Source organism: Gymnodraco acuticeps, unplaced genomic scaffold (genome assembly GCF_902827175.1).
Source record: "Gymnodraco acuticeps unplaced genomic scaffold, fGymAcu1.1, whole genome shotgun sequence".
Classification (NCBI taxonomy): domain Eukaryota; kingdom Metazoa; phylum Chordata; class Actinopteri; order Perciformes; family Bathydraconidae; genus Gymnodraco; species Gymnodraco acuticeps.
Window position 1 is genome coordinate 38,665 of NW_022991557.1, and position 10,553 is coordinate 49,217.

Consider the following 10,553-nt stretch of genomic DNA (forward strand, 5'->3'; position numbering starts at 1 on the left):
GATTCTTCTTCAAGTCTGCATATATTTTCAATGGCAACATTCATTCTATCAGAGTTTCAGTAAGGATTGAAATGTCAGGGAACAACAGTCTAGAAAGATCCTGATGGGAGAGGAAAGTATATAATGAGGAAATGAAGCACTTCTGCTGCTGTGGACGTGCCTTACATCCACTGTCCTCGCTTCTCCAAAACACTTCAGAGGAGAGAGAGAGAAATCCCTTTTGACAAACACACACAGAAGAGGGGCTGACATTGTTAAACCGAGCAGTGAGGACACATGAACCCTCTTATCTCGGCTGTGTGAACTCATGCCTGTTAGTTAGTAACCGGGCAGGTCAGAGTGAGCTCTCTGGATCTACATTTCCCATTGGGACTATAAGGATGTTGGACAGAAGTGACGGACGGCAGTGCACGCAGAACCACAACGGTGAGAAAATCAAAAACAGAAATTCAAGGAGAATCACATTTCCTTTCCTTATTTACCTCAAAAAAAAAAAATCCACATTCAAAGTCATTTCCATAATCAGACTGCAGTGGATTCACTGCCAGGGTTCAGAGAGCATGAATGAAAACATAACGGGGGAAAATACAAATCCAAAAATATATATTTATGTTTATATTTATATATATTTATATATTTACGAGGTATGTATCCACAAAAAAATGAAAAAAAAACACCCAAAATTCCAAAATAGGCAAGTCTGTATTTTTCCAAATGTGTCCTTGCTTGCGGCGCCTGAAGGAAACATTATTAATAGTAATATTAATTAAAAAGGAAATAAAACCGGGAAGCTTTGCTGTCCGACAGCCGTGCTCAAAAACCTCGTAGTCCATTTCTCTGAGAGCGCCATCTCCATCGTAAGGAGTCCAACAGGCTGTCGCACGCCAACCAAACTCACAAAGTCCCAAAAGGAAAAATATCACTTCATTGTTGAAAGAAAACAAACAAGCAAACCCCTCCTAACCGTTAATCTCCCAACAACCACAGAGTCTCCGAGGTGAGGTCTGGAGTGAGGTGGTGGTGGTGTGGGGGAGGGGGGAGAGGGGGGGGGGGGGGGGGGGGGGGGGGGGAGGCCAGCCACAGGTCCACAAAAGGTGTCTTTGTGCAAAAAAAAAAAACTGAAAAAAAAGAGCCGATGGCCGGTTTCCTCCCGACGATTGTTAGTGAGGCTGGCAGTGGAGGATCTCTGCCCCCTGTGGTCACGCGAGGTACTGCTGCATCGCCGTCTTCGCCCTGAGAGAGAGGGACACAATCAGACCAGTTATTAAAAAGCAGAGGGGGAAGTAGTGGAGTACAAATACTTTGTTACTGTACTTAAAGGTAGGGTAGGTAAGAATGGAGAAACCAGCTCGAGTGAGCAAGAATTTGAAAGTAAACAACCGGAAAAAATCTGCCCCTTCCTTCAGACTTCCTTACAGAGCCCCTCAGAGCTGAATAGGACTACAGAAGTTGTGGAGGCCGTTGTACGTCATTGCGCCGAACACGTAAACACTCCTCTAAGTTTGTTTGCCCTGTTCTGCTTGAAAGCAAACTGTTCAAACGCTTCAACTCGTTCCATTTAGAATCTGTAGTTTGAATATGGATCTTAAGTTGGCGTGACGTTGAAGTCGTGCTGCTGGACTCGTCTGTAGTTCCTTGATAGCATTACGGTAGCATTTTGCTTCTGGCGAATAGATTTATGATTCGAACATTTAAAAAGTAGGGTAGACATGTGGAGATTATCCGGCTGAACAAACGTGCATTTATCAAACAGGTTCTTTCTCCACAGACCTTATTTGGAGCTATTTTCCAAAATCCTACGGAGAAATCCCGTTGCTCTTTTGTCGAGGGAACCCATACGCAGCTTACTTCCAGGTAAATACTTCATCCCTGCACCGCTCTATTGGCCGAAGGTAATACACTGACTACAAAGTATCTCCATACATACTGTACAACCCCATTTTGTAAAAAGACAAACTATGGCTTTGATAACCGTCTTGATTTTGCTCTCCTGGCTAGGGGTGCAACAACTAATCGACTTAATCGATTAAAATCGACTACCAAATTAGTTGGCAACTAATTCAGTCGTCGATTCGTTGGTGACGTCATCACATGTGTTCTACACCCCGTTAAACTCCAACGTTATCGCTCTTTTTTATCGATACAGGAGACATTTAAAACATATGTCATATGTATTATTGCTACATAAACATTATATCGCAGTCTTAGTGTCGCCAACTCCGTTTCTAATATGCAATATGACTATAAAATGCGTCTATAATGTATTTTCGATCTTCCCAATTCAGACGAGATCTCTCTCCCCCGCCTGCTTGCGAGGGGGCGGGGCAGTTTACACACACACAGCTGCTACATGCATGCAACACACACACGGAGGAGATGGAGGAGAGAACGCACTCCGAAGTGTGGTTAAACTTTAGCCGTCTCGATGTGGACAATGCTCGTTACCAAAAGTGCAATAACAGTTTATCATGTAAGGGTAACGTTTCCACGTCAGGTGTTATGTATGCTAGCAGCAACACACAGAGTTAACTCAGTTATAAAAACATGGGTTAATGATTAGAGGTAACTGAGTTATTTAGTTTGTTAAAGTTTCAGCTATTCTGTTCACAGTTCTGTCATCACATTATTTAATATGATTTGTTAAAACATTGTTGTTTCTTTTGATGTGAAATATTATTTATTTAATTTAAATAAAAAGCAATGTTAGTTTTGTTCACAATTTGTTTAGTTAGTTTACCTTATTTCTTGTCAAAAGAACCGTTAATAGCCTACTATCGTTAAAAGGACCGGATCGATAAGCAGTATCGATATAAGTAGTAGTACAGTTAAAACCTTAACGAGCCGATTAATCGATTAATCGTTTCATTAATCGATAGATTAATCGATTATCAAATTAGTCGTTTGTTGCAGCCCTACTCCTGGCCCACCTGTCACAGAGGTTGGGGTCCGAGGCCTGGGTGAGTTTGTGCAGAATGTCGACAAAGCCCATCTCTCTCAGTTTATCCTGACGCTCCTGAGAACCTGAAACACATAAAAAACATTCAATTAAAGGCATAAATGGCTTTCTTAAATCATTAAGCATTCATTGCAGTATAGTCTAAATGTTCTTGTTCATAAAGCCCCTGTCACACTGTCTCGAAATTGACACACGAATATGGAATTGTGAATTTCGCACGAAGATGGCCCCGAACCACACGAAGGCAACATTTACATTACATTTAAGACATACAACTGCAACGAAAGTAACACAAACAATCTTAAAGTACTTTGTTCTTTACTTTCTCCGTCTTTATATGTAGAAGATATTAAGTTTTCTCCGTCATGTTGTTTCCATAGCAACAACAACAACTTCCTGTCAAAAGCTTAAACTCGCCTTCAAAATAAAACCATCTAAATAAAACAGGAAGTTAACCTAAATTACATTCAAGACATACAACTGCAACGAAAGTAACAAACTATTTAATATCCTTTTCAGTTTCACAGAAAATCCGGGCGAAAATTACGGCATCGCCCACTTTTGGGGGGAAACAACGCTGTAATTTGAATGGCGGTCGATACAAACTCTGAAGTTTTTGCCAATCCGATCAGAAATGTAAGAAAACCGTGGATTTGTGGATCTTCAAAGAGCCCGATTACGATGGCCAGACAGGCAAACAATTACATTAAATCATTTGAAATTGACGATCGGGCTCGATATATGGTTAAATTAAAATCAGTAGGCGAGGCTGTAATTTTCGCCAGCTGTTACTCTCATGAGCGAGGCGGAAAATAATAGTTTTATCATTCCAAAAAGCTGCTGTGTCGTTTATTGCACCTCAAACAAATCCAGAGTTCAGTGTTTCTGAACTTCCTCTAAGAACAAAGGAGCTCTGTGGCTTCAGGCTTGACCGGCATTCAAATGACAGCGTTGGTTTCCCCCAAAAGTGGGCGGGGCCGTAAAGTGACGTAGACGTTACTCTCATCTATGGACATCGATTGTCAACTGCTATATTTTACCATATATCGAGCCCGATCGTCGATTTCCAATGATTGAATGTAATTGTTTGCCTGACTGGCCATCGTAATCGGGCTCTAAGAAGATCAGAAAATCCACGGTTTTCTTACATTTCTGATCGGATTGGCAAAAACTTCAGAATTTGAATTGACCGCCATTCAAATGACAGCGTTGTTTTCCCCCAAAAGTGGGCGGAGCCGTCATTTTTGTCCGGAAGTGACGCATGTGTTACTCTCATCTATGCCCTCATGCTGGCCTTACGAAGGGCAAAATGGACACACAAATTCAACACGAAAATGAACCTTCGCAAGGTCCTTCGGCAATTTTTTGGCATGCCAAAGATTTTGCCACCGCTCACGAAGTTGCTGCCGGAGCCTGAGAAACTCCACCGGCGGTCATACGAAGGCTTAAGATGCCCTCACGAATGGCCCGATGTTGTTACGATCAGAGCCGAATTTGAACATTTCCTTTATCCATCTGGTGTCAATTTCGGGACAGTGTGACGCGGGCTTTAACAGATGTCACTTTTGCTCTAAAAGAAGTTAAAATGTGTTAAACGTTGACCTGAGCTGTGCTGACCTTTTGGGGAACAATCGCTGCTGACCACTGCTTGAACTGAAAGATGAAAAACAATTACTTGAGTTTCTGATTTTCCAGCAATAACAAATAACAAAAAGGCTTTAAATTGAAACTCTGAAACATGGCGTTCTGCTGCTAGCAACATTAGCATTGTAGCTAAGGTGGCTTAGCACAGCGCCCCCTAGAGTCCAGGATGTTTCTCTGCAGTAACAGGGATTCAGATCAACAATTTCAACATATGAGACCGGTACAACTTATAAACCATCATTTAAAAATTGTTTAACTGATGTGGTACTGTTGGCAAACAGTGAAATGTTAATTTATTGAGTTAAATATTTCATAGAAATGCTTAAATGTGTGTTATTTAAACAGATTATTGTTGTACACATTACACATTTTAAATAATATAATAAAAATGTGCAATTAAAACATTATTTGTAATAATAAAAAAATTAAAAAACATTGACACATGGACCCGATATGTTTAAATATTCATTCAATAATTCAATATCTTGTCTTTTAACAGCTATGATATCATTAGTTCACATAACAAACTAGTAAACAATTTCATTATAGCATAAATCAGTATACATTATAAATAACCGTTTTATTGGTTCTTGGCTATAAAATGATTATTATTAACTCTCAATTCACCATTTATTTACAAGGGGTTATTATAAAGTGCTACCATAACTAAACCCATGAGAAACGCGAGCTTACCGTCCTCCTCGTTCCAGATCAGGTTGGAGACGCAGAACGTGGCGGCGAGCTGCAGTTTTACATTCGAATGCCCCTGCAGGAACAGAAGAAGAACAACAATTACAAGGGAGGGGAAAGCATCAACAAGAAGTCTAACTACTAAAACACAGAGTAGTGTTCAGATACAACATCCTGCATCATCTGATTCCCATTCAGAGAATCAGTATGCATGCTGCAACAACACCAGCATCAGGTCTGATCGCATGGATGAGCTACTGTTGGGAAAATACTGAATGTCCTCTTCCAGTATGAGAGTAACATGATAACAAAGGTATCCCAACTGTAGCTGTGAACATGACAGGATGTGTGATTACCTAGAAGAGCATCAGGACTGTTTGAGGCATGTGATAGCTATGTGATTAACATGATGATTCAGCCTCTATGGAGAGACATATGACAAGCATGCTCATCTAATCTGAAGTAAATGTTGAATTTTTAGGTTTTGAGAAAAAGTCAGAATTTTTAGAGAAAGTCGACATTTTGACATTTATAAAAAAAAAAATTCATACTTTTGCAAAACAATTCATAATTTTGAGACAAAAGTAATATTTTTATTCTCCAGAATTTTGAGAATTTGAGAAAAAGTCAGTATTTTCTACATGACAGGATGTATGATTACTTAGAAGAACCGGTATTCCTCCATCTTGTGACTGTGTAACTCCCTCTCTTGGATATCAGCATGTGAAGGACACTGCTCAGGAACTACTTGATGCTCTGTATGTGATGACTACTTCCATTCTGGAGAGGATCACAGGTACATGGATCCTGAGATTCAAGCTCAAGACGGGGACCAGTGATTATTAACATTTTTAAGTATTCAGAAAAAGTGAGAATTTTGAGAAAAAGTGAGAATTTTGAGATTTTGAGAAAAAAGTGAGGATTTTAAGATTTTAAGAAAAAAAACTCAGTATTTTGTACATGACAACCGGTATTCCTCCATCTTGTGACTGTGTAACTCCCTCTCTTGGATATCAGCATGTGAAGGACACTGCTCAGGAACTAGTTGATGCTCTGAATGTGATGACTACTTCCATTCTGGAGAGGATCACAGATACATGGATCCTGAGATTGAAGCTCAAGACGGGGACGAGTGATATTTTCCTAACAGCTACAGTAGAGCTTATAAAAAGTACCATGTAGTATTTGATTTTCTGCAGCATGTCGTCATTGGTCATGAGGATTTCCTTGGCTGTGTTGCCGTCTGCGATGTTGGCGAGGATGCACAGCGTCTGGCAGGAAATAAAAACCTTACATCAGTGACCAACATGGATTTTGTTGTGATGCAAAACAAAGACAGTTTCACCCCACAGGCCATAAGACTGTTAAACACCTGACGTTTTGAAAGAACATCCATAACATTCATCTGTTTGCAACTTACATATATCAATATTCCAATTACTTGTATATAGACTATTCTGCACTATCAACTGATTCTCACGGATGTTCTCCCATTTCTACAACCTCCACTGCAGATGAATAAAGACTCGTACCTGCAGAATGTTAAAATGTGCAGCAGGGGATGAGCGCTCACCTGCTCTTTGACCTCCACACTGTGCTCCGCCTCCAGGATGAGGGTCACCGCCTGCAGGATCTGCTTCCCGTGAGAACTCATGATCTGGTCGATGTGCTGGCGAATCAAGAGAGGAAGCAGGAGAGATTCAGTATGCAGGCATGTAGGCAACATCTCTGAAGGATGTATGCAAACTCAGCACTCGCCACTGGACGATTTGAGGAGTTCATGTCATGATTATCCAGGGTAAAATAATTGCCATTCAGGATATTATCCCAGTTAATCATGAATGGACTCTTAAAATGGTATTAAAATATGCTGGAATAATTTGGTATTACGTTAAAGGGGACCTATCATGCAAAATCCACTTTTTGATGCACTATGTTGCAAATGCATTATATTTTCAATTTACACACGGCATCTATTGCACGTCTGTCCGTCCTGGGAGAGGGATCCCTCCTCTGTTGCTCTCCCTGAGGTTTCTCCCATGTTCCCTTTAAAACTGTGGGTTTCTCCGGAAGTTTTTTCCTTGTACGATGTGAGGGTCTAAGGACAGAGGGTCTAAGGACAGAGGGTCTAAGGACAGAGGGTCTAAGGACAGAGGGTCTAAGGACAGAGGGTCTAAGGACAGAGGGTCTAAGGACAGAGGGTCTGAGGACAGAGGGTGTCGTATTGTCATACTGATATTCTGTACACACTGTGAAGACCACTGAGACAAATGTAACATTTGTGATATTGGGCTATATAAATAAACATTGATTGATTGATGTGTTTTCTACATCAACATGTGTCCCCGGTGCGTCGGGGAACTCACGCAGCGTCAGAAAATAAAACCCTCTCTCTTTTCCTCCGTACCCACATCTCTAAAAACGGGGCTACAACTAGTGTTAATTTCGTCAGCTATTTTTTTATTTAGTTTTAGTCTTAGTCCTGTGTTAAATTTCATATTTAGTTTTAGTCATATTTAGTCACCTTCATCCTGTTTTTTTAGTCAAGATTTAGTCGACTAAAAGTCTGAGCATTTTAGTCATATTTTAGTCAAAGAAAACTAATCATTTTAGTCTACTTTTTGTCAATGAAAACTGTTGAGTCTTTTTTAGTCATCAGATTATATAGAACATTTCAGTCAAACTAGTCTAGCCAAAACCAATCATTTGTCATTTTAGTATATATAAATAAATAAGATTATATCTTGTCCTTATTTGATGAAAAACACAAGTTGAATGATAAAGCAGCTTTGCAGAGAGTATCTGCTCAGGTTTGTGGTGTTTTTGTGTTATGGCCACATTGCTTCCCTTCTGATAAAACAATGCATTCGCTTTTTTTCTCCGCCTCATTGTAGCGAAAATGGGCCCAAATATCACATCGTTTCTTTCTCCCAAGCAGTGGTGGCTTTAGACTTTTTCGTTGTCAGTCATTTTGACGGACAGGATCGTAACATTTCCGTCATAATCCATTATTATCCGTCGAGTGCACAATTTATCTCTCACTCGCGCTGACGGCGGGGGGGGGGGGTCTTCGGTTAACGCGAGTGCGACCACTGCTCCCAAGCCCTGTTGTTGCCATTTCATTTTCTGTTAAATAACGTTAGTTAGACCATGAGTTAGACCCGAGTCTTCCTGACAGTTCACAGTGTGCCGCTGCCCGGTGTAATTCAAATCTACCGCCGCGCGCAGCACAGACACACAGCTGCTGCCCAGCCGCAGCACGGACACACAGCTGCTGCCCAGCCGCAGCACAGACACACAGCTGCTGCCCTGCCGCAGCACGGACACACAGCTGCTGCCTGCCGCAGCACCGGAAATGGAACTGCTGGGAGAAAACTGACTATCAGAGATGTAACGTTATCTTTGATAATATTTCGTCTCCTCATTTTTCCTCAACGAAAGTAAAGAGAGATTTTGGCATAGTTTTTATTTAGTAAACTACATTTTCGTCTCGTCACTTTTCGTCAACGATATTGCATGATGATTTCGTTACAGTTATTGTTTACTGCCGTCGGTGCCGTCTCGTCATCGTCTCGTTTTCGTCATGGAAAAAAAGGTCCAATCAGAAACGTTGCTATCAGAAACAATGCCCGACTGTTTTGGACGTAATATGGTCGGTGTTTACATTAGCATCGCTAACACTCAGAGCTAACCTGTACTGGAGAGCATGTGTGTGAAGAAGCAGGAAGTAGAAAGGAACTCACCTTGTGGTATAACCGGCAAGAGAGAAAGCCTTTGAGCTCCATACTGTTTCAGAGAGAATCCTTGATAATCCATGATATGGCGTTTCATCAGGGCAGCATTTAGTTTAGACAGTAGCTGCCGGGTCCCGCATGAGCTCAGACCCCTCCTTTTTATTTGTTATCAATTTATTTTTTATCAGCACGTTTGAAACAGGAAGTGAAATAGAGGGATTTGAGGCATGGCTAGAATGGGTGATCTGTTTGGTATTTTGAGCAAAGCACTTCATAGACATGATTTTTATATATCTGAGACCTATGCTATTGCCTAGAAATAGCATGATAGGCGAACTTTAAGATACATAAATATTTGTACTGCATCGAAGAGAGGACATATCTTTCTTAATAACTTTGAGCAAAGAAAAACACAAAAACATCTTGGAAAAAGTCAAATCTATGGTCTCCATAAATAATAGGATACCTCGTACAGTAAAATAAAAAAACAACATTGTGTGGTCGAGAGAAATAGGGAAATTATCATGTGGACGGGAAACAAAGGATTTCGGGGTTTTGAAAGAAGCCCTGAGAGACAAATGTGAAAACAAAAATATTCTTATGTCATTTTGACATCTGATTGAAAAAAGTGTCTTGCAGGACGTTCAGCCTTGTGTAGCTAGAATTACATCAACAAACATTCTCACCTGTTTTATGTATGATTTGTATTTTTTACAAGTCGTTAACACCGGAGAGAAAGACCTAAGAAAATGGATCAGCAGAATTAAAATGTCTCACTTTTGTCCCAGGGCTTCCTTTACTGTGCTGTAACCCAAGAGCAAAACGCTTCTCAAATAGACTTCATCAAATCAAAGTAGTACCTCTCCATGTTTGAACACCAACACGATATCACTAGTAAGATGTTCCAGAAATGTGCTGTAGATAAGTAAGGCTCATATTCCATCACTAATGCATTGTACTAATACGTCTCTGATCGTGTGTGTGTGTGTGTGTGTGTCTTACTGGACGTGTGTGTGTGTGTCTCTTACTGGTGTGTGTGTGTGTGTGTGTCTCTTACTGGACGTGAGTGTGTGTGTCTCTTACTGGACGTGTGTGTGTGTGTGTGTATGTGTGTGTGTGTGTGTGTCTCTTACTGGACGTGTGTGTGTCTCTTACTGGACGTGAGTGTGTGTCTCTTACTGGACGTGTGTGTGTCTCTTACTGGACGTGTGTGTGTGTGTCTCTTACTGGACGTGAGTGTGTGTCTCTTACTGGACGTGTGTGTGAGTGTGTGTCTCTTACTGGACGTGTGTGTGTGTGTGTGTGTGTGTGTGTGTCTCTTACTGGACGTGTGTGTGTCTCTTACTGGACGTGAGTGTGTGTCTCTTACTGGACGTGTGTGTGTCTCTTACTGGACGTGTGTGTGTGTCTCTTACTGGACGTGAGTGTGTGTCTCTTACTGGACGTGTGTGTGAGTGTGTGTCTCTTACTGGACGTGTGTGTGAGTGTGTGTCTCTTACTGGACGTGTGTGTGTGTGTGTGTGTGTGTG

At 41.0% G+C, this 10,553-nt stretch overlaps 1 protein-coding gene across 4 annotated transcripts; it reads right to left on the reverse strand.

Annotated features, from left to right (window-relative positions):
* Positions 1–10,115, reverse strand: armc8 (armadillo repeat containing 8). 4 transcript variants are annotated; one of them, XM_034197315.1, is made up of 7 exons: positions 9,802–10,115; positions 6,864–6,959; positions 6,466–6,561; positions 5,294–5,366; positions 4,559–4,609; positions 2,928–3,021; positions 1–1,233 (listed from the first exon to the last, which is right to left on the reverse strand). In XM_034197315.1, the coding sequence occupies exons 2-7, from the start codon at positions 6,942–6,944 to the stop codon at positions 1,200–1,202; spliced, it is 429 nt and encodes a 142-aa protein (XP_034053206.1). In that variant the 5' UTR covers positions 6,945–6,959; positions 9,802–10,115; the 3' UTR covers positions 1–1,199. The 4 variants fall into 4 exon arrangements, with proteins under 4 accessions (XP_034053206.1, XP_034053205.1, XP_034053204.1 ...); XM_034197314.1 differs by having other exon boundaries at positions 9,711–10,115; XM_034197313.1 differs by lacking the exon at positions 9,802–10,115 and having other exon boundaries at positions 4,574–4,609; positions 6,864–7,304.
* Positions 10,116–10,553: the final 438 nt, after the last annotated feature.

Bases quoted from the DNA above. Each gene is read 5' to 3' on its own strand.
- armc8 (XM_034197312.1), bottom strand. From the start codon at position 7,016: ATGTTGCCTACATGCCTGCATACTGAATCTCTCCTGCTTCCTCTCTTG. The intron at 6,562-6,863 runs GTGAGCGCTCAT...ATTTCCTGCCAG, and splicing joins GTGTGGAGGTCAAAGAGCAG to ACGCTGTGCATCCTCGCCAA. The intron at 5,367-6,465 runs GTACTTTTTATA...CTGTTCCTGCAG, and splicing joins AGAAAATCAAATACTACATG to GGGCATTCGAATGTAAAACT.